Raw genomic sequence first — 26,069 nt, 5'->3', positions numbered from 1 at the left:
ATTGAGAGAAAGGAACAGTGGAAGAGAGGGAGGGAAGAAGAGAAGGAGAAAAGGAGAGAGGAGAAAAGAAGGAAGATGAAACAATTCACTTGTTATCTATGTCGACCACTAAGTACTAAACAGATGCAGCTGTCATGCGACTGCTCTAGCACCCCGCCGCGTCTCTATTTCAAAAGAGACTCAAGATCTGCAACACGAGTACCTCTATCCTCGGCTTTCTTTTTCGCCGTCTCCCGGAAAGCAGCCTGCATAAGACTCCTTTTACGCTCTTGAATCGCCAACACTCGCTCCTCAATACTATCCTCCATAACCAGTCTCCACACTGTCGTCTCCCGCTTCTGCCCAAGCCGATACACCCGATCGACAGCCTGATCCTCAATAGCCGGTGCCCACCAGCTGTCACACAAAATGACCTGGTTCGCTGCAACGAGGTTGAGACCAACACTGCAGACGCTCAAACTTGCGAGGAGGACGGTACACTCAGGGTCGTTGGAGAATGAGTTGATGGAGTTGTCTCGTTTCACAGACTGCATCTTGCCATCTACACGGGCGAACTTGATCCGGCGCTGCTCAAGGTGTGGCTCGATGAGATTCAGAAATGAGGTCCATTGGCTGAAAACTACGGTCTTTGTGCCTGGTGCCTGGCCCTGAGCAGTCAAGATCTTAACCAGGGTCTCAATCTTGCTGCTTGGACTGTCGGGGTCAGCCTCAACGGTGTCGGTGTCTTCACCTAGTTCCACCGCTGGGGAGACAAGCGTGTTGGTTTCGTTGATGTCTGCGCGGCAGAGTGGACACTTGTGCTGGCGTTCGATAACCTGCTCGATGCAGCCCCGACAATAGGAGTGGGCACAGGCGGTTATTACGGGTTGTTCAAGGTTGTCAAGGCAGATGGCACATAGTTCTTGACTTTCAACCTGAAGTTGCAACATATCCTGCAGAGCACGGACGTTCTCAGGTGTCAGAGGTACGACTTTGTGTTCCTCCAGCATGCCCATGAGTTTGTCAATGCGGTTCTTGCAGAGCGCCCAGTGATTGCAGACTTGGCGAAGACGGAGAAGAACCTCGAGGAGGTGAGAGTACTTAGTCTTGCCATCTTTGTCCTTGAAGTCGAGAAGAGCACCTTGGGCTTCGGTTCTATGATTTTTATTAGCAAGTTTGTTTTCACTGTGTGAGTAGTCACTTGATACATACTGGAAAGCATTGTACTTCTCCTCTTCATGGGAATTGAACTTAATTCGAATGATGCGAGACGTCATCTCAGGCAGCTTCAAATTGATGAAGCCCATATCCTTTCTACGTCGCAAGCAGATGGTCCCCATGAGAGCCTCAAGAAGCAGCCGAGCCTCGGGCTCTCCTGCAGTCAAGGGTCGAATTAAGACACTGTTGAAAATCCCCAGGTCTTCCAAGCCGCCGGAAAACTTTAGGAAACGAATTTGCGCATACAAGTCCTTGAGAGTGTTGATTATGGGCGTTCCGGTCAGGGTCCAGCGGGAGTCGGCTCGCAAACCACAAGCCGCAAGGGAGGCCTTGGAGCTAGGATTGCGGATGGTATGGCCTTCGTCAAGTACGACACGACGCCAGTGCGGCGAAAAGATGCCTTTAGCAGGGGCCTTATTGACGACATTCGAATTGAAATCCAGGGCCAGGGCTCCATAGCTGGTGATCACAACATCGTACTTTGTCAAGTTCGCAGCTTCCTTCTTCCCAGAGCCGTGATAGATCAAGACACTCGGGGCGGTCTCTTTGTGGGCATGGCTCTGGATCTGATTTCTCCAGTTGCTCATGACACCGACAGGGGCAATGATCAAAGTGGTCTTAGAGGAGCCTTCAGTGAGAGGCTTTGCATTTGCAAGAATCAAAGAGATGATCTGGATTGTCTTGCCCAAGCCCATGTCATCAGCAAGAATGCCACCGCTGGCAAGGGCTGGCTCCGTGGCTGTCGCATAATTTGTTGCGACATTGAGAAATTCATTATTTGACCGTTTCCACAACTGCACGATATTGTCGGAGCCCTTTGTGGGAAGGCTGGGTGATTCTTGCTTGATCATCCAAGCTAGGCCCTGGCGCTGATACGGAAGCAACTGGGTGGAAAGGCCGGCTGGAGTATCGACCATCGGCATGTTGACCAGGTCAGACTCCTTCTGTCCGAAGGTTTCCACAACCTGGCCAATATCTCGGGGATTGAAAGTGGAGCTCTGGTTAAGGAGTTCCTCCAAGCTCTCATTTTGTTCGCCACCAAGTCCCGTTGGTGTTGAGAGGTTCGCATACTCTGAATTCTCGTTGGCTTGCCATTTTGATGCGGCTTTGCCAAGAGCCATGGCGCGAGCTTTCTTTGCGGCCTCCTTCTGCTGTTTCTCAGCTTCTTTCTCTGCCTTGCGTTCCTCACGCTCCAATTCGTTCAGTTGGCGAACAGGAAGCTTGTCATTCTGCATTCGTTGCTTCAGATTGGATCGTCTGGTAGGATCGCGACTTCCAAACAGCTTCAAATCAACCGGACATGTATAATCTCCGATCGCACCAGTCAATGTGCCTTCAATAATAAGATCGCGAGCATCCTTTGATAACAAACGTTAGCAATGTCTCGGAAGCAGTACGACTGGAGATTTTTTACAATGTATGACGCCAGCTTGGCTGCCATCTGTCGTGGAATATGACCGATTTGGGCGCCCATGACATTATCAACCCTAATAGCATTGCGATCAAATTTATTATTGGCATCCCGGTTTATGATGACCCGTTCATCTGGATTGGCACGGCCCCTGTAAAAGCGTACACCAACGATCTTTGTAGAAACAATACCTATTTGGTGTTATTTAGTTTAGTTTCTAGAGCATACGCAGGTGAGGAACCGAGGTTATTGAAAAGGAGCATACCATAAAGGATGGAGCTTGTTAGAGAGGTCTCATCCACTTCTTGAGATCCTTGAATCACATTGAGCGCTTCTTCATCTTCTTCGTCGGCGCCGACTACTTGCGACAACTGATTTAGTGGAATGAAATCGGTAGACTCGCCGAATCTCTGGCCTGGGCTAGTATCCTGGTCCAACGGAATGTAATCAACAGTCTCGCCGAATCTCTGGCCTGAGCTGGCTTTTTCGGGGTTCAAAGTTGGAGCGGTGCGAGACGATTTTGGCGCACGCCCAGACTGCATGTACAAGGCATCTTCGGTAGAAGCGACATCAGACTTGCGTTTTCCTGCCATGGTTCTCCGGCTTCATCCAACACAGTTGATACAAGCTTTGGCAATGATGAAGATGGGGAGATTGTGAACTGTTGGAGAAGGGCAAATGTATCCGGGGCTCTACGTTGTTTCTCAACGATATCCTCGTGATTGAGAATTTTCAACAGCAAACAACCAATGAGCAAATAATAGGAGTTGTTTCATTTCAGGGCTGTCACATTACGCCATATAATCGCCAATTGGGTTTAGCGCCCGACGCGTCAAGACACGGCTACACGTGACCTATGAGAAAAAGCGCTAGTCACGTGGCCCAGGTCACGCAGAAAGATATGCTGATAACTCGCCGCCCGCTGAGTGGACGTTCCGGTACAGGGCGAGCCCCACGGGGGGTCTTGACAAGGTTAGTTGATATATGACCACGATAACAAGCTGATCATTGAGATAATAATTTATTAAAAATATTCGTGGATACCCCAAGCTCTCGCAATATATCAACTCATCTATACTATTCTCAACAGAGTCTGGATATAGCCCTTTGTCGTGCGGAGAAACCCCGACGTTTACGTGGGGTATGTCCCGTCCCCCGGATTTTATCCGTTCCTTTGAAGGTTCCAAGGTTGTCGGGAGGTTCCCACTAATGCATTGACAGCCATATTTCCCTACCTCTTTTGTTACAATCATGTCAGTTTCGCAGGTCAGAGTGATGTCGTCGTATCAGCCATTCCAATGTCTCGTCTGCCAAAGTCGATTTACTCGACATGAGAACCTCAAGCGACATTCAACGCTACACTCCCGCTCTCAGGCCGAAGCGTCGCTTCCCTGTGACTTTTGCCACGCCACCTTCTCCCGTCCCGACTTGCGCAATCGCCACATGAAGAGGAAACATCCAGAGCACGAGCAGCACCGAGTGGCGAGGAGGACACAGCGCCAACCAGCACCCAGACAAGACAGGCTGCATTCTTCTGTATCGCCGACAGCGGTTTCGCCTACAGGAAGTCACGGTGGCTTCCCTTCTCCTGGATCTGTACATTCGAGCCCACGAGAGGAAACGAGGTTCGATAGTGATGCGAGCTGGCGCCCAGTGATGCGTTATCAGCAGCAGCAGCAGCAGTTTGACCGTCGCCACCCCTCGGAAAACCCAAATATTGCTTCGCCGAGGACCGGGATAGCCAAGACGCAACTGACAAGAGACCCGCTACAACACCAACCGACGACGAGCGACTCCGTTCTCATCGACCAGATTGTCCAGGATGCTACAGATCTGGAGCGGAGCTTACTATTAGGGACATCCTTTCTGAAGCCCACCAATCACCTTGACAACCAACTACATCCGATGGTGACCGCACAAACCGAGCCACTTAATACAAGTCTAGCCGATTACAGTTTCAATCACACGATTTTGGATAGATTGTCGCCAAATGACATTCCTCAACTCCAAGACGATTGGGCCCCCACTGCCTTACAAGTCTCACGAGGCTGCAGTCTATTTTTCGCTTCAGTTTCTCATTTCCTTCCCTTTCTCCATTCCTCGACTTTTGATCCGACACAAGTTCCTCCTCATTTGGTCCTCAGTATACTTTGCCTCGCCTATCAATATGGGGAGGACCCAGAATGCGGGGACCAAGAAGGCTCAGGCTCAAGTTTTTCCATACGTTGCTTTCATAAAGCTCTAGCTCTCCTTGCTTCTGATGAAGAGAGGCCGGATGCTTCAACAATGATCACCACACTGGTTCAATCATACTTGCTTCTTCAAATCTGTGCCATGATGTATCTTTGTGGCGACAACTCAGCATGCGGCCTCAAGATGCATTCGCATATGATCTCTCTGGCTCGCGCTGGGCGAATGACACAACCAATGGCCGTTGAGTCGGGTGCGACGGCAGATTTGGAGTCATTATGGCGGGAATTTGTGAAAGCGGAGTCGCACAAACGGACCCTTTTCGCAGTGCATCAGATCGACGCGCTTTGGTACCAATTCCTTTCCATTCCCCGCTCAATCTCACATCTGGAAATCAAGCATGATATGCCCTGTCCAGAAGACCAATGGTCATCATCCTCTGCTGCTGAATGGGCTCATCGACAACTTGTTGCAAGAAATGCCGGCCCCTCGGTCACATATACCGATGCTGTTCGACGCTTTCTTTCCTCTGATGACGACATCACCACCCTTCCGGCATTTGACCCATACGGTGCCATCAATATTGCGCAATTTCTGATCTCTAGCGCCCGCGAAATCTCAGGCTGGTCTACAATGACGGGAATACTCAGTATGGAACGATTCGGCGCATTAAGATCATCCCTCGTCATACTTAGCCCGTTCATATGCCCCGGAAACCACACAGCGCAGACTGAACACGCGACTGCATGTGCTGCAACTTGGGAGACTGCCATGATCGAGCTACAGATGTGGTCACCATCCCATACTGGCGGCATTGTGGAAGGAAGCATAGATGCCGTTCTCAGTCAGTCAACATACTTAGGACCGTCGCAGTTCCTGTGCGATACCAACACAGCCAAAGCTATACAGCCACATGTCAACTGGTTCCTACGATATCTCGATGAAACACTCATACTGGACCGTGAAGCGCCATGGGTTACCCTGTATGCGTATAAAACCTTTTTGATTGCCTGGCAGCTAATACATGATGGCCTACCTGGCGCAATGGAAACTGTGGGCGTCCATGATGGTGATATGGAGGGAGCTCTGATGTGGGCGAGAAAGGTCTTTCAACGAAGACAGAAATGGCAGATTGGGAAACTCATCGTGTCTTGTTTGGATGAGTTAGACAAATGATTCACAGTCTTCTTATGCTCTGATTATTTACGAATATGTGTCTTGCGTTTTTATTTCGTCGCATGTTTGAATATTCAATCATACCCAAGTATATTCCATTGTTATATTCATTTTCCTAAGCTAGAATATACCATAACCATAAGACACAAACTCATATACCGATCCCAGCAAAAAAAGAGTAACATAATACAAAACAACGTAATAATTGATCAATACATCTCGTAGCGCCAGTTGAGCTGTACCATTTCTTCTGTGACGCCACCCTTGATCACCTTGGCTATTTCCAAGGTATCTCCCGAGTCCAGACGTTTGTTCTCGCGCAAGACGAGCCAACGGTATGCAGTGATCGTGAACCCGAACAAGACAGCAGCACCCATAAGCGTGCCAAAGGCAGCATAGAAATGGGGCTCTCCAAAGTATAGGTATGAGGCCCAAATGTTGGACGTACCACCAATGGCATTAACCAAAGCAGAGGCAGCCGCTCGCTTCGAGATGGGTCGTGCAAGGTGCAGGTTGATTGTCTTGTAGAGGAGGAGCTGGGGACCGACGGAGGCGAAGGGCAGGATCATCATGGAGAAGTAGCGGGCGCCGACGTTGGTACTCGCAATCGGGATGATGTACATCGGGATCGAGATGGCGATACAAAGGAGGATAATTGGGTACACGGTATTCTTGCGATCGGAGTAGAACATCAGGACGTAGTAGACGATGCCGGCGAGGATATAGGGGGGTGCTGTGAGAAGCAAGCTGACGGTTCTGGAGAAGTTGAGCGAGGCTACGAGAGTGGGGAAGTAGTTGGCGATGGAGCCCTGTGTTTGGGATAGCATGTTGCAAATGATGAGCAGCACCAGCTTGGGGTCCGAGAGGGCTTTGCCAAACCCTTTCCACACGCTCTCGTCCTCTGTGCCCTCTGCGGCACCAGATTCAGACTCGATACGCCACACGGCGCAGTCGCGCTCAATCTGGGAAAGGATACGGCTGTTGTGGGGGAATTCTGGCATGATGCAGGCGCAGATTATGCCAATTCCGACAGTGGCACTGCCCTCGATGATGAATAGCCACTTCCAGCCGCGGATGCCATGGTGCCCATCAAGTTGGAGGATAGCTGCGGCGAAGAGACCCCCGAAGGCATTACCGACTTGCTGGGCAATGTATAGCCCGGCAATACGCTTCCCTAGCTCCCTCTTTGTGTACCAGGCAGAGAGGTAATAGATGGCACCGGGGAAGAAAACGGCTTCAGCGGCTCCGAGAATGGCTCGAACAGCGAGGAGTTGACCATATGTCGTGACCGCCGCCGTGCAAGCCGAAATACAACCCCAGACCGCCACGGCACCACATATGTACATGCCTGGTCGGGAGAACTTTGTAATGATGAGGTTGCTGGGAATTTGGAAGGGCAGATAGCCGACAAATAGAATGGAAATAGCCGTGGCGAATTGCTGAGAAGACATGTTCAGATCTTCCATGATGCCCTGAAGTTTAGCGGCACTCAAGTTTTGGCGATCGATGTAGTTGAGAATATATAGGATGCCAATGGTGGGCAAGACAAAAAGGTCAACCTTACGGACGACCTTCTTGTTGAGAGCATTGAAATCATCGTTGCTGAGTGCGCGAAGGGACTCTGGCTTGCGGTTGTAGGCATCGACTTGCCCTTCTGCCGACGAGATATTGTCTTCAGACAGGACAGACTCTTTCTTGTCCATAGGGAAGGACATGGGGAGGAAGTAGTGCTTGTGCTGCTTGCCAAGACCACAGCAAGTATAAACGATGAAGAGTATGTTGCACAGAAGTGTTGCGGGTTGCAGGCTGTGTCTTTTAGACGATACTTGAGCTCCCCCTATATAGCTCAGCCCAGTCTCTGCCTTTGCCTGCTTAGTGGAGAGTCATTACCAGAACTCTTTTGAAAGAATCACGAGGCATTGATTGGTCGAGATTGGTCGAGATTCGGTCATTCGTAGTTGATAAGTGAGACGGGCAGATAGGCCTGAAGATAGGCGTTCGAAGGAGCGCCCAATGGTTATCTGTCCAATTGGATTCGATTACCCCGGATGGAGAGTTTGGTTGAAATCTGGGGTGCATTGAGTTAGCCTTGGGAGGAGCTCTCGCATGTTCCGAGGTCGATAAGAAGTTTGGGAGGTGCAGGTGGGCTTTCCTTTGAAGACAGTGGCAATTAGAGACCATATAGACAAAACTTACAATTTCTGAGGCGCGTCCCGTACAATATCGGACAGTTTCAGGTGGGCCGCTAATCTTAACTGTCAAAGGCGATAAGCCACTCCCAAGATTTGCCACTAGTCTGCCCTAACTACATGCAAGAGCTCATGTTTACCATCTCTAAGCTCCTCATTTTAGTTGGATCTTTTTGATCTTCAGTCTAGATAAATGAGGGGGTTTAGGATACGTAAACCAATAAATATACTTAAAACAGCCATCTTATCGACATCTCTCGTCTTCATCTCACTACTCAAATCCCCAACAGACAATTCCAAATTATCGTCTCTATATTCTAATACCTCTACCATCACAATGGCCTACCCTACCGCTCTCACTACCTCAATCGATAATTCTCGATTGAGGCTTCTCAACAAGATCAAGGCCGGCGAGTTCCCGCTCATGACCTTCATGGCCATCCCCTCCATCCGCCAAGCCCAGATCGTTGCCTTGACCGGTGTCGACGGTATCATCATTGACTGTGAGCACGGCCACATTGGTGACGATGCTATGCATAACTCTGTCGCTGCCATCTCGGCCCTCGGTGTCTCCCCGGTCATCCGCATCCGTGGCCCTGCCCACGATATCCTCAAGCGCGCCCTCGATACCGGTGCCCATGGCATCATGGTTCCCCAGATCAACAATGCTGAAGAGGCGGAACAAATTGTCGCTTCTTCCAAGTTCCCTCCCCAGGGTGTGCGAGGCCAGGGCTCAGCCTTCCCCGCAATCGGCCACGGCCTCACAACTCCCGAGTACATGAAGTCCGCCAACCAGACCATCATCACCATGATTCAAATAGAGACCCGCGCCGGTGTCGAGAACGTCGATGCTATCTGCGCCGTGCCGGGTGTGGACCTTGTCTTCATTGGCCCCAACGATCTTGCCCAGTCTCTGCTTGGATACACACCTGCTCGCGGCGATGAGCCTGAGTTTGTTTCTGCTATTGATAAGATTATTGCTGCTGCGCGCAAACACGGGAAGTGGGCCGGTCGCATGGTCAACAATGGTACGGCGGCTAAGGAGGCTCGGGGGCGGTATGATACCGTTGCTATTACTGGTGACACTAAGGCGATCCAGAACTGGTACATGGCAGAGTTTGATATTGCTCGTTCATGAGAGGGTTAATGATTTTATGGTACCTTATGATTGACTTCCATATATAAAATTTAAATAGACAAATTGGGTTTCAATACTTCTTTTCCTCTTTACAACAAGTTTTAACAGAAGCTTGACTACATGTAGATAGTCACACACAACAACACATGATAGTTTCAACTCCTAGTAGTACATACACTTGACACTTAATTAAGGTAATATCTAGTTGTATACCAGTTAGCATTTACGTATATTGGTTACTCCGCTCTACATAATGTGGCAACTTGTTACTCTCATCGAAAAGAATTTTAATTTTCGTCTATATTCTAGCCATTTAACTCCTAGTAGTACATACACTTAACACTTAATTAAGGTAATAGTTAGTTATCTAGTTATATACAGTTAGTTAGCATTTACGTATATTGTTTACTCCGCTCTACATAATATGGCAACTTGTTACTCTCATCGAAAAGAATTTTAATTTTCATCTATATTCTAGCCATTTTCATAATATCATAATTTAAGCTTGCGCAATACACTCAATCTCAATGACGGTGCCACTTCCAGGGGCAACCGCTTGAAGACATGAGCGCGATGGCATGGGCTGTGGGAGGAAATCGATGTAGGCTTCGTTCATAGCGGCGAAATCCTTCATATCGGCGAGGTAGACATTGTACTTGACGACCTGCTCAAGGGAAGAGCCGGAAAGCTCGAGGACCTCCTTCAGGTTTTGCAGAACGGTTCGCTGTGTAAGAGCAAAAAGAGTCAGCCAATGCCTTAGTGCCCGATAACTGCTTGTGCAATGAACTTACAGTAGCCTGCTTAATCTCTCCTGTGGCAGTTTGACCTGCGCAAAAGACGAGCCCGGGGACTTTGACGGCAGGGCCTATATAGCTTGGTCAGTGATTTTCTTTCTCGATGTTTTGCATGCAGATACTCACAGTTATGAGGCTTAGTAGGGAACTTCTCGCTAGAGATGAGTTGACGAGACATCTTTGTTGATGGGTTTGAAGAGTATCGGAATTTATTGATGATAAAGTTTTTTAGAGTGTGTCAAGAAATTTGAAATTCAGAAGTACTAGACAATGAGCTTGTTTAAATTGCTCAAGCTACCCCTCATGCCTCTCTATCCGAGGCATCTTGCCAATCAAGGAGAGGGGCAATTCTCATTATCGCGATGGAGGAGCAGTGTTTTTTTAGTACTAGTTTATTCGTTATCACTCTTCTAGGGGGTATGGCGGGAGGAGTGGGAGGAGTGGGAGGAGTGAGAAATGGGAGGAGCACATTATTTTGGGTAGATTATTGCGACCATGCTCCTCAAAAGTTCTATCGGTGCCTAAAGCCCCGCCCAGTAATCGAAATTGACTATGTGGCCGCAATCTACGCTTGTAGACCTCTAACTTTTGGGCAATGTCCAGTTGTAAATTCTTCCAATCTAGGTCTAGCGCCAACCTTATAATTTATGCATAAGGTTTAACGCTCATAGATGCGGAAGGCAGAGGAGCCCCCGAGGTCCCGTTTACGATAACAGAAGATGGCAGGCGAGCTGAGCCATCAGGAAAATGCGGGGAAATGTGACAGGGAGCATCCAGCATGATGATTATCACGCCCAAAATTCAGTGGCGCACTAGCGGAGGTCGATAATCCTGCTCTCGTCTCATCTAATCTAACTGAATGAAGCATGCCAGACTTACCTCCCCGGATATCGGATACACAGATAGGGTTTCATGTCTCATCATAAGATTAGTATAAAGATATATAACTCGATCTGATAATCTTCCATGTATCGCCTTCAGCATCGACCACAACATTAAACATTCTTTGCACATTTATTACCATGGCACTTTCAGCTCCCTTCAATCCTCCTGCGGCTGACCTGCCTGGCAAACCTTTTGTCCCAACATGGGTTCCCCCGCCGGTCACTCAGCAAAAGGAGAACTTTGCTGAGCTTAGCTCCATTGATCTTTCTTTGTTGGACTCGGATGACCCTGCCGTTGTTGAGAAACTTGTCCAGCAGGTTAAGTACGCCATTCGGGATGATGGATTTCTTTTCCTCGAAAACTACGGAGTTTCCCTAGAGCAGGTAAGTCTTGGTTATCAGGACATATTCCGAAACCAACGTCACTAATAACGTATCTCTTTCAATAGCTCCACCGCCAATTCTCTCTTGCACAGTATCTGTACCAAAACATTAGCGAAGAGGACAAGAAACGCCTTCTGTTCGATCCTGAAACAGGTGTTTGGTCAGGTTATAAACACCCCTACGGATTCAAGGTAAGAAGATCTCCTTCATGCATGAAGAAAATCCAACACTGTACTTACTCTCCCTTTTTGTGATTAGCGCGAACGCGGACCCGAAGACGGCATCGAGCAATTCAACTGGTACAAACCGGACTGGAACGACATCACCCGTGTGCCCACATGCCTTCACCCCTTTATGGACGAGATCGAAGAGTTCTCCAACTATCTGACCAAGTCCGTCAACCGCCGCCTCCTGACTCTGTTCTCCCGAGTCCTCGAGTTGCCTGACGACTATCTCTGGGACAACGTTCAGTCACACGGGTGTCCAACCGGTGAAGGCTACTTCCGCCATGCACTTTTCCGCCCCGTCCAGAAGAAGACCGAAGAGGCATCCAAGGGCCTGCGCATGCACGGTCACACTGACTTCGGTCTAACAACTTTGCTCTTCTCCGTCCCCATCTCGTGTCTCCAGATCTGGGGCCGCGATGAACAGTGGTATTACGTACCCTACAAGCCCGGTGCGCTCGTAATTAACATCGGTGATACCCTGGAGATTGTTTCTGGTGGCCATTTCAAGGCTACTCGTCACCGTGTTTATAAGCCTCCTGTCGATCAATTGGAGCAGGAGCGTCTCTCACTGGTGCTCTTCAACAGTTCTGTTGGTGATTTGCGCATGGGTCCTGCAACAGGTTAGTAGATTGAGATCAACGCACGTGGGTTAATCACAAGGACCACGCTAACATCATCTTTTATAGATTCTCCTCTTATTCAAAGAGTGGGCTGTATTGAGGAACAGGGTGTCTACAAGGAGTTCAAGAGTCTCACATCCCAAGGAAAGCTTGTGCCTACCAACCGTCAATGGCGTGAAATCCAGATCGCTACCGCTACGGATCCTACGGATCAAGAGCGCAACAGAGTTGGTGCTGACCAGGTTCTCATTGACGGCAAGATTATGCACCAACGAGAGTACATGGGTGTCAAGGTTGTCCTGCCCGTCTGAAGTATAATGTAGGCAATGATTGGAAGGATTTGTTATTTTGATTTGATTACCCCTTGTTTTTTTAGATGATTTATGCCAACAGATTGTATGCAAGATCCAGATATATGTAGCGTTTCAATTTGACAACTCGTTTATTCATACATTGCTATCGCCTGATATTTCCAACTATGTTCCGACGGGCGCTGATCATGGCTTCGGGGTCTTTTGGGAACGGACGAGCGAAGATCGTAGTGCTCGAGTGCCGACTAGTCGTGTAGTATAGGCTATCTATCTCGCCCACGAGAGTCTACGCCTACGGTACCTCTTACACCTCCTTACAACCGAGGAAGTATTCAGTTTTGTATAGAGTCGTCCCCGCTTCTTAGTGTTTATAACTAGCCGATAACTATAACTATAGATAATATCTACAAGAATAGTCGGCCGCTTATGCGGCCTCTGTCCTTGACGATCTAAACTTTATTGATCTGATCTATTTGGACCAAGATGGTATTAGAGATGTTAATTGTAAGAGCCCTCCAATATGCTTTTTGGATGTTCGTTTTTTGGGTCGTTTTTTGGGTCGGTTTTTATGTCTTTTCTCATGTCTTTTCTCATGTCTTTTCTGATGTCTTCTTAAGTGTATACGAAGGCGGTAAAAAAGCATACTTCGTGCAAGAGACTTTTCGTATGTATAACCTTTAATTAAGCATTCCTAGCCAATATCCTTAATACGTAAATTTTGATACATATGGACTGAGTAAACACGATCACACTTTCCCCTAAAAGTCCCTATACAGATATGACAACTGTATCTCATCACATAATGTGGTTTGTTCCTGTCTTCGAAAGTAGTATTTCTGAATTGTAATATTCAACCTCGGCGTCCGATGACCACCTTCAAAAGGCCAGTGTAAAAGAAAAAGAAAGAGCGCTGTTGAGGTTCAAAAATATGTAAATAAAATTGTTCCTAACTCTAGAACCTATTTCAACCCTCCGGCTAGGAGGAGACTCTGGCCCGTCATGTACCCGGTCTTCACTAGCATAGTAACAACGTTCGCCGTTTCTTCTGGAGTTCCTAGCCGCTTTAGAGGAATACTCTCTACCACTTCGGGGAACGCCGCGGCAGAGGAAAGCATGCCTGTATCACCGATCATAGCTGGGGCGACGTCGTTGACACTAATGTTGTACTCTGCCAGTCTGGTTGAGAGGTTCTTCATCATACCGGTCAGACCACCCTTGGAGGCTGCGTAGTCTAGAATGGGAAATCGAATCAGCAATTGCTTCAAAAAAAAACAAAAGGCCAATGGATCAAGGGTAGTGGATTGACTTACGACAGCCGTTAATTCCTCCACCATGAGCGGCGATGGAGGACATGAAGATGATCCGCCCCCACTTCTGGGCCTTCATGTGCTCTACCACGCCTTTGACAAGAATGAAGCCAGCGCGCAGGTTGATGTTCATAGTGTAATCAAACTCCTCAAGCAAAATATCCGACACATCGGGAATTCGCTTGCCATATCCGGCGTTTGATATAAGAATGTCTGGTCGTTGGCCGTGCTCAAGATCGATTTGTTGAAACATAGCCTCGATTTGATCGCCAGACCCAACATCAACCTGGTGGATTGAAATGCGAAGGTTTTGCGTGGCATTCTTAGATTGTATATCTGCGACAATTTTGTTCAAGGATGTCAAATTGGTCGAGTAGGTCAAGGCGAGATGAACTCCATGTTGTGCAAGTTGGTGTGCGCAAGCTGCACCGATTCTAAAGTCAGAGAATTGACGCGAATTAGTTTCATGTCCTTGCATAAACGGTCGGTGTCATGCTTACCCTCCCGATGCACCGGTTATTACGGCCAATTTACCTCGAATGTCGTTAAGTGTCATTTTTGCGAATATCAGAAGTGCAAGTATACTGATCCGGCTAAGAGATTAAAGATGGCATGACAGAAGTTATTGAACACTGTGGGACCCCAATATTACCCCGTTATCGAAAGCTGTTCCTGATAGTCAAGCTGCAGGTCATCGATTGCCACGCATAATGTGGAGTATATCCCATAGAATAAGAAAAGTGGGTAGAGTGGGTTCGTCAACGAAGGAGCTCCTCCCAACGTTTTCAACATCCTTCAACAGCCCTAAGGATAGATAGTGACGGGGCCATTCAAAGTCAACCTCATTATCTGTCCAACATGTTGATCCCGAGTTTCGCGTTGATTCTCCAATCTTTTTTTTCTCGCGAAAATAGTCGGTGGTTGTAGTAAGGGGAAGGCCCGATTTATTGTGGCCTAAGGCATTAAAGTCACTACTTCAAGGCACGTGATGATATATTTCCTTTTTTTTTTTGGAAACGTCACCTCCAGGGCCACATTTTCATGTTATATATTGCCCAACATAATTCAATCAAATCTTCAGTTCATCGCCAAAGATCACTCAAGGGTACTGGCCTGTGAAAGGCGTTGGTTCCTCAAATACCGAATCGGTGATTTTTGGCGTATCCTCAAGTACACTCCGTACTACCGAGGCATCACAGTGGCGCCCCCGTGTTCCACATGGCCGATCCCCGCTATGACTCCTACAGGGATCTGGCCAAGAACTATGAGAGACGACTGGATACCCTACTAGAACAGGGGGTCTTTAAGCCGATTTTTCTATATCATGTTGTCATTCTCAGCATTTTACCTTTGATAGGTATGGTCATTCCTCACAGCAGGGGTGGACAATATATTCGAAAGGGCCTTTTCGTGCTCTGTATTGCAATTGCAATCGAAGTTTTACAAAACCGACGGGCAATCGTCGGAGGAAATGGCTATATGCTTGGCCTGGTGACCGCGTGGTGGTTAGTATGGAATGCCACGTTATTTGTGTTTACAGACCTTGAACATGATTTCAAGCGCATTGAACGGAAACCTGTCGATATCAAGTCTCAAAATGACGCCAAAATTGAGCCTAGTACTCTCAGAAAGTCGCTCGACTCGAACAATCCAACATGCACACAACGGGACAGTAACCTTTTTGTTTGGCGGTCATATCCCGAAAAGTTTTTGCATCGTCTTGAATGGTCTGCTGGACTGCTCTTCAACCTGAGGGGGCCAGAATGGAACTGGCGGGCTTCCCATCTAGGTCCTCTTCCACAACCAATTCACGACCAATTGCATTCAGGTTTCATGGGCAGAATCATCGCACATGAACCCTCCACATATCCCAGCGGCAAATACCGCCTGCAGGCTGCCTTTCGGAAGTTCTTCTTATCTTACCTTGTGCTGGACATCTTGAAAGTCATAATACTGATGCCGGATCCCTACTTTCGAGGCCTCACTCCAGCCGATTCACTGTCACTATTTCCTTTCTTCTACGTTACAAATCTCACATTGCATCCTGCAATAGCCCAGCTCTGTCGTCGTTTATACAGCGTCATAAGTGTGTATTTCGCTCTCGAGTTCGTGACATCGCTCAATCCAATCTTCTTCCTGGGGCTATCCCTCGCATTCCCCAACGGGGCCAAGAAGCTGACTGCCGCACCGTTGGGTGCTTCATGGCTGTATGCCGATGCATTCGGGCCATTCTTCACCCCGGTCCTTGATGAAGGACTGGCGGGCTGCTGGGGACGTTGGTGGCACCAAATTTTTCGGTACGGATTTGTAGCTTCAGCACGCTGGATCTTATCCGTGCTTCCAGCCAGCTTGGCTTCCAATCTGCAAGTCCGTCGTGTCACTTACGTGGTGGTGGCTTTCTGTCTTAGCGGCTTTGTACATGCCTGTGGAAGCCGAACTCAGATTGCAGATACATCCCCTGTGTCCGGGACATTCCTATTTTTTGCATTGCAGAGTGTTGCAATCATGGCAGAGCAGTTTTTCAAGACATCGATTCTCCCAAAATTGCCTTTTGCTCGTACGCCGAGATGGCTGGGACGAACGGCAAACTTAGTGTTTGTATTTTGTTGGTTGATGGTCTCAGGTGGCCTCATCGCGGATGACTTTGCGAGGGGTGGCTTATGGTTGATGGAGCCGCTTCCATTTAGTCCACTTCGTGCATTGGGATTTGGGCTACAGGGCCAAAGTTGGTGGTGCTGGAATGAGCCCTGGTTCCGGTACTCGAGTGATGGTACATACTGGGGGAGTGGCATACGGGTGTTATAGAGTTGACAGATCCAGAATTTCAGGTTACTTCTGAGGTCCTTAAGTCATTGATTGCATGTGCATTAGATAAATCACATGATCGACCGTTTGTAAGACATATAATTACATCGTCTATCCTTCCATTGTGACATCGTCATCCTCTTCGTCGGTGTCAGAATCGATATTCAAAGTGGGCAATTCATCATCGCTATCATCAACAGCCTCCTCTGTAGCCTGCGGGGTCGCGGTTGTAGATGCGGTGGACACCTGCGTTGAAAGCCTTGGGGCCTCAGCCTTGGTGATTGCAGGAGCTGGCTGAGAGAAAGGTTGTTGGCTCGAGGTGCTTGGGATAATTTCGTCGAATCGCGCCTTTTTGGACTGAACATCCTGCTTCTGCGGTGTTGGCTCCTCGGCTGTGGGTTCCTCGGTGTAGGTCCGCTTGTGGAAAGTAGGCACCGGAGTTGCGGCCTTCGGGTGGTCTGACTTCGGTACTTGCAGGGGCACCGACACAGGTTGCTTCAGAAATTCGGCAGTCTTTGGGGCGGCGTGGTATGAATCATCTGCCATGTCCTCGTCTTCTGCTTCTTCGTCTTCATCGACATAGGCGTCAAGCTCGGGCGCAGTCATCATGACAGGCATCCTAGGACGAACCAGAGCCTCCACCTCCATCTGATCAGCATAAGGCCGAGTCAAGAATGGAATGATACTCGAGCCCGCTCCACGGCCCTTCACTGCCGGGACAGGGTTGAGTACGCTAGCAAACATCGCATCCTTGTCGGATGTCAAAATAATGGAGCGGTCCATTTCAGCCCTAATGGAGGGCGGAACAAGCTCGGCGGGGATAGAAACGAACACGGCCTGCAAAAGCCCGGATGCATTTTGCTGAACGTCCAAAAATGGAGAGGCCGCTTGTGCCTGGCGAGATTTCTGAAGATCAGGGTTCAAAAAGGCGTCCGCATTGGCTGACCCTTGTCCGCCCTTTGACTTGGCTTTAGAGTCAGAGCCCGAATTTCCCGTGGAGCTGGAATCTCCAGTCGGCGGCAATATATCATTGCAGCAAGAGCGTAGGACGTTCGTCAAAGACACCACGCTCTGTTTCGTCATCGCAGGTCCGTTCACCGGCACCAGAGAGCGAAGCAAACCATAGACTGCCGAACGCAGATCTCTATTGAACCTTTCGCCCTTGAAAGTCCAGACAGCCTGCTCTAGAATGGTCTGCGTCACCGAGGTTGCGCTGGTTGCCATGATACCGACAACGTTGGAAAGCAAGCCCATGCATGCAATGTGAATGCGAGGTAGCTCCATCCAAAGTGCCTCTCGCTCGTCACGGCTAATTTCCTGGTTGAACTGAATGCCAGATTGAGACGATGCGGCCCCATTGGGCGGAACAATGACAGAAGTAAGTCGGGAGGTTAGATCGAGGATAGAGCCCATCGGAAGGGCAACTGCAGCTGCGGATGGCATCGAGATGAAATCGGAGAGAATCTGCAGAAGTGCAATCAACCTATCCACGCCCGAGTGCAGTCCGTTCCAGCCTGGAAGTCCAAGACCATCTGGGCCCCCGTCACCCATTTCTTGGCTATAGTTTGGCCGTGCGTGCACCAGAGTCGCATCGACAGACTCCCACTGCTCTACAACGGCTCGGAAAACATGGTCTGTGGTTCGGTGGATGGACAAAATCGTCGACTTGCAATCGTCTTTCCATCCGGAACCCGCCTGGTCCTTGGGTGCGCACTTGTGAAGAGAGACAAGCAGCTGCTCAGCTGCGTCGATCACATGCCCCGGGAAATACGCAGGTGAAGAAGAGCCAATTACTTCGGCGAGAAGAGTTCGGAGCTGGGCACCAAACGGACGGAAGATGGTAATGTGTCTTGGGATCAATTCAAGCAAGGCGTGCAGGACAATTTCCATGAAGGGAGTGTTGGGCTTTGGCTTTCTGATTGAGCCCGAGGAAGTCTTCGTGATTGTAGAGACCAAGTTCAAGGCGGCGGTAATGAATCCCGGAAGCTGCGGGGTTGTGATCTCACGGACAAGTGTTGGGTACTGATATGTGAGGTGGAAAATGCGAGTTAGTGTGATAATACACATCTTTCTCGTGGAGATTGGATCGGGTTTCTAGAAACGCGTAAGTCAATGGAGCCAGCATAGATAACGGGGTCTAAATCAATTGATACCGCGAGGATGCTGATCAAACTGCGAACAATAGGCTCATAGCCGCGCAGAATTTCCCATTGACCAGCTTCAACTGTAGATTTTACTAGAACAACGGCGGTCCATCTTCCCTCAACACTGCGGTCCTGCAACAGACTCGCTAGTCTAGTCTTCAGTTTGTGGATCTGGACGGCATTATCGGAGTCCGATTTGCCAGATTTCTGGGTTTGAGGGGTAGAGAGCAGCTCAGCGCAATCGCTCAATGAAGTCGCAAGGAACGAAGCTATCGAGGGTAATTGCTCGACCGGGGTAGTTGTCAGGCGATGCGTGACGGCGCGCAAAGTAGTGGAGGACATGGCGATAGGGACAGACCTATATAACAGGTCTTGACTCAAAAATCAGTCCAATTAATAGAAAAATTAGTGCAGACAAAAGGTGAAAGTCTTATCGATAACTTTTTTTTCATCAAAAAGCTCGGACCAACATAAACTGTCGGTATCCAAGGTTAAATTACCGTCACGTACGTAATCGCTCTCCATCCCTGGACGATCAACAACAGGCTTCACACTTGACGACCTCGGGATGTTGGCGAAGCTTGATTGCTCTTCTCCCTTTTTATATCATTCACAACTCTCCTGAACCATGGCAGTAAGTGTCCATCTTGTGTCTCCTTCAATATTTGCTGGTTTATATTTCTTCTAAATCATTGATACCACCCAGTATTTATGTTGACACGTGCGAACCAGGGAGGCAATGCCGAGAAGGGGCAGGGCTACATCGCGGCCTTGGACCAGGCGCGGAGTCAGGGCAAATGGGATGAGATCCCCGAGTTGATTCGGAAAGTCACAAAACACGCACCACAAAAGACTTGTACGCCACTGGCCCCTAGTTTATTGATCTCAACCTAACCGGGCTGTCTCTAGGCCTGATACAGACCGCAACAGCGGAATCGCGTGTGATTGTGTATCTTCAACAAAAGTCCTCCGGCGACTCGTCTTCTTCCTCGCCCAATCTCGTCGAGCTGATCCCGGCCCTGTTGATGACAATTGAGAATAATGACGGATCACCACAAGAATTATTGCAAGCGCAGGTCTGCCTGGGGTGGATACATTGGGCTTTGAACGAACCTGGACTTTCGGCAGCGCGTCTCCCTAAGGATTTTGCGGCAACACTTGATAGCTTGGCCAGTGGAGGAGAGCAACCTACTTCATGGACCGAGGTCTGTTTAGTGAAGGGATGCTACATCAAGGGTATGTTTACTTTGTTTACTTCCGGATGTAGCCAGTTCTGGATCTGACAAAAAGCCAGCTACCGCACAATCTACCGCTGCAGACATTAATGAGACACTGGAGACATTTGCATCTCTAGTTCCGTGGCTACGCGGCGGTAAATTAACCTCAATCACCACCCCGCAATTCCTGAGCTGGTCCGAGTCACTTCTGGGAAATGGTGCTCTTTTGGCTAGTGATGAAGCGACCAAGCATACACCCTATTCAGATCCTAGGCATGCAGATATTGCCTTGCAAATGCTCAGGTTGTGGGCGGCTCATCCTGCCGTGAAACAGGGGGTCACTGCTAACAACCCATCGAACGTGGATTCCTTCGGCCCGGCTCCGCGAGCTTTGGTATGGACTGCTTATTACAGGTTTCTCACAGCAGTTCTACAGGGCGGGCTTATATACACAGGCCCCAATGATGGACCGGACCGCCCACAGCTTTGCAATGAATTGCGCCGCGTAGAGACTATCTACGAACGCAATCTTCTCTCTGGAGTCATGTTTCCTACAGCCAGCTCGCAGAACTCGCAAGTCGAGGAATGGGTGGAGCAGGTGGTCAGTAACTGGCAAGTCTTGTGTGGTCCCGAGTGGCAGGATTCGGACCTCGGCGAGGGAGGCCAGAATGCGGTTGGTCGTAATGTTTTAGAGGTGAGTCCAACAACAGATCTCATCAAATAACATGTACTAACACTTAGTGTCCTAGATTCTGTACCGGGCAGCGACAAAGACCTATCACTCTCATTTGGTACTCCGGCGTCTCTTCCATGTTCATTCTGCTTTGGCAGACTTTGACCTCGCTGTGAAGGCGCTCGATTCCTACATCGAGATTGTCACTGCAGCCAAAGAAAGGGCAGAGAAGTCTGCCGAGTCCGGGGAGCTGGAAAAGGATGAAGTATTGCTGCAGACGCTCTCTGAAGGAGTCACATTATTGAGCTGTGTTGGCTCGTTCGAAGAGGCAGAGAAAGCCCGAGATCTGACTGAAATGATAAGAGAGTATATCGACAAGCACAATACGCCTCCTACAAACGGTCAGGTCAATGGCAACACTACTAACTTGCCAAACATCCCCCCCTCCGTGCTGGCCTCCTCCTACCGAGCCATCGGCGTTGGACTTGCCTGCTGGGCAAGCTGGACTCCTGTGAATGAATCACGCGATGAGATTAGAGCTGATGCGATTCAATACCTCGAAAAGAGTCTTGCTCCAGAATTGGGAAGTAGCACAAGCTATTCCTCACTTTATACCCTAGGCCTTGTCTTGGCTGAGAACAGAGATTTAGACACTGCAATTGACTATGTCAAGTCAGCTCTGACGCCAAACAGCTTGTCTACTGCGGTATCTGATGATCTTTCCAAAGAACGTGACTTGGTATCTTTGTGGCATCTGCTTGCGCTGCTTCTGAGTGCGAAGCAAGAGTTCGAGATTGCTGGGCGTTCATGCGAGGCTGCATTCGAGCAGTTTCCCAGAGAATTATTCTCGAAGGGTCATCGCGAACGGCGTTCATCGAGGCATTCGCAAAACCCCAACCAGCGCCAGATTGTCAGCAGATTGCAAGGTAGAGAAAAAGAACGCATCGTCCAAACCCGCATTACACAGCTTGCGTTCATCGAGCTCCTGGAAGGGCCCGAAGCTGCTGTCAACCACAGCACACAATTATTGAGTCTTTTTGGCACTCTTTTCCAGGACCTGAACCTCGAGGCTGGGGAGACTAAAGCCAAGGCAGACCACCTAGTACCACCAAAGAGCTCTGCCGGAACTACCAAAAGCATCCGTGGAAGCATTTTCGGCCGAAACAGAACGACTCAGTTACCAGATCGCCGTGCTGATCAGAGTAATGGTCCTGATGCCATCATTCCACCCACTCCGGCTATTCCCAATGGTCATGTGACGGATGCCCCGTCAATCCAAGTCACGGATGAAGATCCTCACAGCCGACAGGGAAGACCGCCAACGATTGGGAGGGCAGACTCCAGGAAATTGAAAAAGCGAAGTTCAAGCTTTCATAAAAGCGAGAGGCCGCGTGTTGAAGAGCCCCCGCTTCCTAATGGAGGTGAAACTTCCGCAGAATTGGTCGGCATTGCATTTTCTGGCAATACATCACCAGAGTCCGCGATCCATACTACCAAAGGCAAACAGCCACTGCCGGCGATGGCACACAACATGAACTATAAACAAGAAGCTCCTCCCGCCGGACATGGGGAACAACCCCCTAAGCAGGATATCCGACTCCCAATCGGTGACCGTTTCGACTCTCCGACAAGCGCTGTCACGAAGTTTTCTTTAGTTCAATCCCAGAAGCACGCCTTAGGTCTTCTCGTCAAAATCTGGCTTGTTATTGCTGGTCTTTATCGCCGAGCGTCTCTGTTCGACGATGCCCGTGAAGCTTGCGAAGAAGCTTCGAAACAAGCCGCGCGAGTGGAAGCACTTGTTGCATCACATGAATCCTCAGCTCGATCTTTTAACAAGCGCGGCTGGGGTTCTTCAAAGAGCTCTGAGGAGCTCTGGGCTGATGTCTACGCTGAACAAGGTCTCTTATCCCAGGCTCGATCGAGCCCCCATCAAGCAATCAGACACTTTGAGGACGCGCTGCTGCGCTACCAGGACCACCCAACGGCAACTATTGGACTTGCCAATCTTCTCTTGGACATTTGGGACCAGAAATTGTCCCCAGAGCCATTGAATGCTGACGTAGATCTTAACGCCTCGCGTCTGTCATTGCTGTCAGAAACCCCCAAGCCCAAGTCCGCGAAGGCCATCTCGACCGACGATGTCAAGGTATCAAGTGTGACCCAGAATGCGGGTCCCGAGGAGGCTCCTCTATCTGCACAAGATGTGGAGCCTAAGCAACTGCACCGTCTCGCGGCCCGCGATCGCGCCTATGGGCTTCTTTCGGCGTTGACAAAGCTGGGAAGCTCCTGGGACAACTCCGAGGCATGGTATGCGTTGTCGAGAGCATATGAGGCTGGTGAGCAGGTCGAAAAACTGAAAGAAGTGCTTTGGTGGTGCATTGAACTGGAGGATCGACGGCCAATTCGGCACTGGTCCAATATCGGCTCCGGTGTCTATGTTCTCTAATAAGGCAACAAAATCCTGTATCTTCTTGTATCTACCTCATTTGCCCCCCTGTAGGAACGGATTTTTTTTTTTCAACGAGATATCTTGTTTATACCATGAGGACTATCATTATTACTACAATTTTCATTGAAGTGCAATTTTTGAAAACGGACTTTCTTCGTAAAAAAATAAGCACTACTGGCAAAACGACTTTATATACAGTTCCCAAATCAACAAATGAGGTGTCAATGGGCTAAAAAGGAAGAACGGGATCAGCTGAACAGCAAGGCAAGTGGATTGATTCTGCTACTGCAAATAAATCTACCGCGGAGCAGCGGTGGGAGTCCAGGCAGTGATCTTGGGCCGGGTGCTAGAGTGGCATTAGTCGATACACGGGAAAGGCCGAAATAGCGCACACAGGAACATTGCACGTACGTGGAGTAAGTCTTGAATGCAGCGCGGCTCAGAGTTGGGTTGGCGCGGTGGTCGGACAGCTCCCAGGGACGGAAACCGGACTGCATGACCTTGTCGGCGTGCGGGGGCCCATCAACGAGGTAGGAGATCCAGGCGTGCCTTAATAGGGTTAGTTCCACATCATCGCAGGTCCATTGTTGACCTAGTGTCTCGAGAGAAGCGCTTACCAGCCAGGCTCAATGTGGGATGCGTCGTATTCGGCCTCCTTGTAGTCGACCCATCGTGTTCGGACTAAACGGGGAAGTACCATTAGAACAATGCGAAAGTATGAGCGGAACAGTCTTCTTACGAGGCAACTCCTCCAGGTTCTCGAAGTATTTGTTTCCGAAGCGGTCCATTCCGATCAGAGTTCCGGCCTTGGTATCACCTGTAGAAGCGGGTATTGTTAGTCAACTGCTGGGCAGACATCAATAGAGTGACAACGTACCAATATTCTATATCGCAGCGAACAGGGACATAGGTTAGTCTTGAGATCGTTCAATGGACCTGCTGTTCCGGGGGAAGCGTCCGTAACCTACCTGCATCTGGTGGGCGGCATCCTGTACAAGTGTGTTAGCAACCGAGTTTCTGTAGAGAATATCGCAATTATACGAACCTTGAAGCCGACCCGGCGAAGGTTGCGCAGCGTCCTCACAATAGTCGACATATTTGCTGGTATATTGTGCTAGAGCGAATGGGACGCGAGAGATTGGCGATTTGAGGTTGCAGGAGGGCGGTGTGTTTGCATTGTTTGCACTCTGCTCTACCATGGATATCCCGATTCAGAAAACCCTCGACCTTGGATATTCAGACATGTTCGGTCGCGTTGGAGGGCAAACGCTTCGTTGCGCTGGGCGTCGCCCAGTCGCACGTCGGAGACTGTGTGCGCGCCAATTTTCTGCGCATACCGGTACAGGAGCCACGACTGCAGCATCCGCTCTTTCACCTCTAGCAGGAATCACCGCGGAGCTAGATCGCATTGCTCCCCGATTCGAGGTGCCTGCGTCTCAGATTCATATCATTGACTCTCCGGCCAATTTCTACTCTACATTGAAGGTGTGTTCTGTCATGTTTGTCTCCTTGAAATAATTTGGAACTAACTCCCAATTCCGCAGAATAAAATTCGCAATGCCCGGCGGCGCATTTACCTCTCTACATTGTACATCGGCAAGACAGAACACGATCTTATCGACACCTTGAGCCAGGCTCTCCGCGGTAATCCGGATCTCAAAGTTTCTATTCTCACAGACGCTCTGCGCGGCACACGGGAGACGCCGAATGCTTCATGCGCATCACTCCTTTGTTCATTGGTTGAAGAGTTCGGACCTGAACGAGTCGAGATTCGGATGTTCCATACTCCCAATTTGACGGGTCTAAGAAAGAAGTGGGTTCCTTCCCGCATCAACGAGGGCTGGGGCTTGCAGCACATGAAGCTGTACGGGATAGACGACGAGATCATTCTATCGGGGTATGTTATCTGCGGACTGGTACAAATATGGGATATTAATATATTTGCAGAGCAAACCTATCAGAGGAATACTTCACCAGCCGCCTAGATCGATACCATGTGTTCGACTCCAAGGTGCTGACCGAATATTACGCTGGAATCCACCATGCAATCTGCAGTCTGAGCTTCCAGGTGCTGCCGGACCCTCAAAACAAATCCAGCTATATTTTGGACTGGCCTGCCACAAACAAAGCTCTCTCTCCCCCTTGACGATCCTCAGAAGTTTATTGCATATTCTTCGACGTTCTTGAGCCCGCTCATTCAGGCTTCTGACAACAAACCTGCACTTCCCTCCTCATCAAGTCAAACCTATGTATACCCTGTATCGCAGTTTACTTCTCTCATGCAACCCGATGACACATCTACCGAATACCCTGCCGTGACAACCATTCTCCATCTCTTGTCAAGCTCATCAGTCTTTGCCGGTGCTCGCTGGCTCTTCACAGCAGGTTACTTCAACATGCACCCTGTCCTTTCCTCCCTCCTAATTTCCAGTACAACCACCGCCTCGAAGACTCCTACCACCACAAAGGGTACCGTTTTGACGGCCTCGCCGTGGGCAAATGGATTCTTTGGCTCCTCTGGAATCTCAGGAATGCTTCCAGCCGCATACACACATCTCTCTGCCCGCTTCCTTGATCGCGTCGCTGATGCACACGCCACCGACTCCGTCCAACTGAAGGAGTGGCGCAAGGGCACCGTTGGCACGCCAGGCGGATGGACCTACCATGCCAAAGGTCTGTGGATTACACTGCCGCGCGAGGAACACCCCAGCCTCACTTTCGTCGGTAGCAGCAACTTCACAAAGCGCAGCTACAGCCTAGATCTTGAGTCCGGTGCGGTGGTCGTGACAAACGATCCTGACCTCAAGCAGAAGCTAGGTGAAGAGACGGAGCGGCTTCAGAAAGATGCCACCCCTGTCTCGAGAGATGACCTGATGCGAACGGAAAGGCGAGTCGGATGGAATGTGAGACTTTCCATGTGGATTGTAGAGAAGGTTGGCGGCGCCTTCTAATT

The 26,069-nt window shown here is 49.4% G+C and overlaps 12 protein-coding genes across 12 annotated transcripts; 6 read left to right on the top strand and 6 right to left on the bottom strand.

The window, feature by feature from the left end:
* Nucleotides 1-164: 164 nt before the first annotated feature.
* N7471_007334 (DEAD/DEAH box helicase) lies at nucleotides 165-3,201 on the bottom strand (the record flags this gene model as incomplete). The annotated part of the gene is made up of 4 exons (XM_057280053.1): nucleotides 165-1,134; nucleotides 1,192-2,555; nucleotides 2,612-2,799; nucleotides 2,874-3,201. The coding sequence occupies 4 exons, from the start codon at nucleotides 3,199-3,201 to the stop codon at nucleotides 165-167; spliced, it is 2,850 nt and encodes a 949-aa protein (XP_057134313.1).
* Nucleotides 3,202-3,859: 658 nt separating this feature from the next.
* Nucleotides 3,860-5,974, top strand: N7471_007333 (uncharacterized protein; the record flags this gene model as incomplete). Its single annotated transcript, XM_057280052.1, has 1 exon — nucleotides 3,860-5,974. The coding sequence occupies one exon, from the start codon at nucleotides 3,860-3,862 to the stop codon at nucleotides 5,972-5,974; it is 2,115 nt and encodes a 704-aa protein (XP_057134312.1).
* A 209-nt stretch (nucleotides 5,975-6,183) lies between these two features.
* Nucleotides 6,184-7,689, bottom strand: N7471_007332 (uncharacterized protein; the record flags this gene model as incomplete). Its single annotated transcript, XM_057280051.1, has 1 exon — nucleotides 6,184-7,689. The coding sequence occupies one exon, from the start codon at nucleotides 7,687-7,689 to the stop codon at nucleotides 6,184-6,186; it is 1,506 nt and encodes a 501-aa protein (XP_057134311.1).
* An 811-nt stretch (nucleotides 7,690-8,500) lies between these two features.
* Nucleotides 8,501-9,301, top strand: N7471_007331 (HpcH/HpaI aldolase family protein; the record flags this gene model as incomplete). Its single annotated transcript, XM_057280050.1, has 1 exon — nucleotides 8,501-9,301. The coding sequence occupies one exon, from the start codon at nucleotides 8,501-8,503 to the stop codon at nucleotides 9,299-9,301; it is 801 nt and encodes a 266-aa protein (XP_057134310.1).
* Nucleotides 9,302-9,800: 499 nt separating this feature from the next.
* N7471_007330 (RidA family protein) lies at nucleotides 9,801-10,273 on the bottom strand (the record flags this gene model as incomplete). The annotated part of the gene is made up of 3 exons (XM_057280049.1): nucleotides 9,801-10,025; nucleotides 10,093-10,166; nucleotides 10,222-10,273. The coding sequence occupies 3 exons, from the start codon at nucleotides 10,271-10,273 to the stop codon at nucleotides 9,801-9,803; spliced, it is 351 nt and encodes a 116-aa protein (XP_057134309.1).
* An 844-nt stretch (nucleotides 10,274-11,117) lies between these two features.
* On the top strand, nucleotides 11,118-12,521 carry N7471_007329 (Oxoglutarate/iron-dependent dioxygenase; the record flags this gene model as incomplete). Its single annotated transcript, XM_057280048.1, has 4 exons — nucleotides 11,118-11,363; nucleotides 11,429-11,554; nucleotides 11,622-12,210; nucleotides 12,277-12,521. 4 exons carry the CDS (start codon nucleotides 11,118-11,120, stop codon nucleotides 12,519-12,521), a joined length of 1,206 nt encoding a protein of 401 aa, XP_057134308.1.
* Nucleotides 12,522-13,480: 959 nt separating this feature from the next.
* Nucleotides 13,481-14,384, bottom strand: N7471_007328 (SDR family NAD(P)-dependent oxidoreductase; the record flags this gene model as incomplete). The annotated part of the gene is made up of 3 exons (XM_057280047.1): nucleotides 13,481-13,752; nucleotides 13,832-14,262; nucleotides 14,329-14,384. The coding sequence occupies 3 exons, from the start codon at nucleotides 14,382-14,384 to the stop codon at nucleotides 13,481-13,483; spliced, it is 759 nt and encodes a 252-aa protein (XP_057134307.1).
* A 662-nt stretch (nucleotides 14,385-15,046) lies between these two features.
* Nucleotides 15,047-16,633, top strand: N7471_007327 (wax synthase family protein; the record flags this gene model as incomplete). Its single annotated transcript, XM_057280046.1, has 1 exon — nucleotides 15,047-16,633. One exon carries the CDS (start codon nucleotides 15,047-15,049, stop codon nucleotides 16,631-16,633), a length of 1,587 nt encoding a protein of 528 aa, XP_057134306.1.
* Nucleotides 16,634-16,744: 111 nt separating this feature from the next.
* N7471_007326 (RIX1/PELP1 family protein) lies at nucleotides 16,745-19,119 on the bottom strand (the record flags this gene model as incomplete). Its single annotated transcript, XM_057280045.1, has 2 exons — nucleotides 16,745-18,727; nucleotides 18,787-19,119. The coding sequence occupies 2 exons, from the start codon at nucleotides 19,117-19,119 to the stop codon at nucleotides 16,745-16,747; spliced, it is 2,316 nt and encodes a 771-aa protein (XP_057134305.1).
* Nucleotides 19,120-19,352: 233 nt separating this feature from the next.
* Nucleotides 19,353-23,227, top strand: N7471_007325 (uncharacterized protein). Its single transcript, XM_057280044.1, has 5 exons — nucleotides 19,353-19,411; nucleotides 19,510-19,633; nucleotides 19,687-20,013; nucleotides 20,072-20,688; nucleotides 20,744-23,227. Exons 1-5 carry the CDS (start codon nucleotides 19,406-19,408, stop codon nucleotides 23,111-23,113), a joined length of 3,444 nt encoding a protein of 1,147 aa, XP_057134304.1. The 5' UTR covers nucleotides 19,353-19,405; the 3' UTR covers nucleotides 23,114-23,227.
* A 186-nt stretch (nucleotides 23,228-23,413) lies between these two features.
* N7471_007324 (complex I NDUFA12 subunit family protein) lies at nucleotides 23,414-24,212 on the bottom strand (the record flags this gene model as incomplete). The annotated part of the gene is made up of 7 exons (XM_057280043.1): nucleotides 23,414-23,462; nucleotides 23,528-23,665; nucleotides 23,734-23,797; nucleotides 23,856-23,933; nucleotides 23,994-24,000; nucleotides 24,085-24,105; nucleotides 24,162-24,212. The coding sequence occupies 7 exons, from the start codon at nucleotides 24,210-24,212 to the stop codon at nucleotides 23,414-23,416; spliced, it is 408 nt and encodes a 135-aa protein (XP_057134303.1).
* Nucleotides 24,213-24,313: 101 nt separating this feature from the next.
* On the top strand, nucleotides 24,314-26,067 carry N7471_007323 (CDP-diacylglycerol--glycerol-3-phosphate 3-phosphatidyltransferase; the record flags this gene model as incomplete). The annotated part of the gene is made up of 4 exons (XM_057280042.1): nucleotides 24,314-24,601; nucleotides 24,661-25,013; nucleotides 25,064-25,184; nucleotides 25,246-26,067. 4 exons carry the CDS (start codon nucleotides 24,314-24,316, stop codon nucleotides 26,065-26,067), a joined length of 1,584 nt encoding a protein of 527 aa, XP_057134302.1.
* Between the last annotated feature and the right edge of the window lie 2 nt (nucleotides 26,068-26,069).

This window comes from Penicillium samsonianum (genome assembly GCF_028829775.1).
Source record: "Penicillium samsonianum strain IBT 33392 chromosome Unknown utg000004l_segment0_segment0, whole genome shotgun sequence".
Classification (NCBI taxonomy): Eukaryota; Fungi; Ascomycota; class Eurotiomycetes; order Eurotiales; family Aspergillaceae; genus Penicillium; species Penicillium samsonianum.
Note: the sequence above shows the minus strand (reverse complement) of the source record. Positions and strands in the feature narration are given on the sequence as shown.

Bases quoted from the DNA above. Each gene is read 5' to 3' on its own strand.
- N7471_007325 (XM_057280044.1), top strand. The intron at 19,634-19,686 runs GTACGCCACTGG...GGCTGTCTCTAG, and splicing joins ACACGCACCACAAAAGACTT to GCCTGATACAGACCGCAACA. The intron at 20,689-20,743 runs GTGAGTCCAACA...TTAGTGTCCTAG, and splicing joins TTGGTCGTAATGTTTTAGAG to ATTCTGTACCGGGCAGCGAC.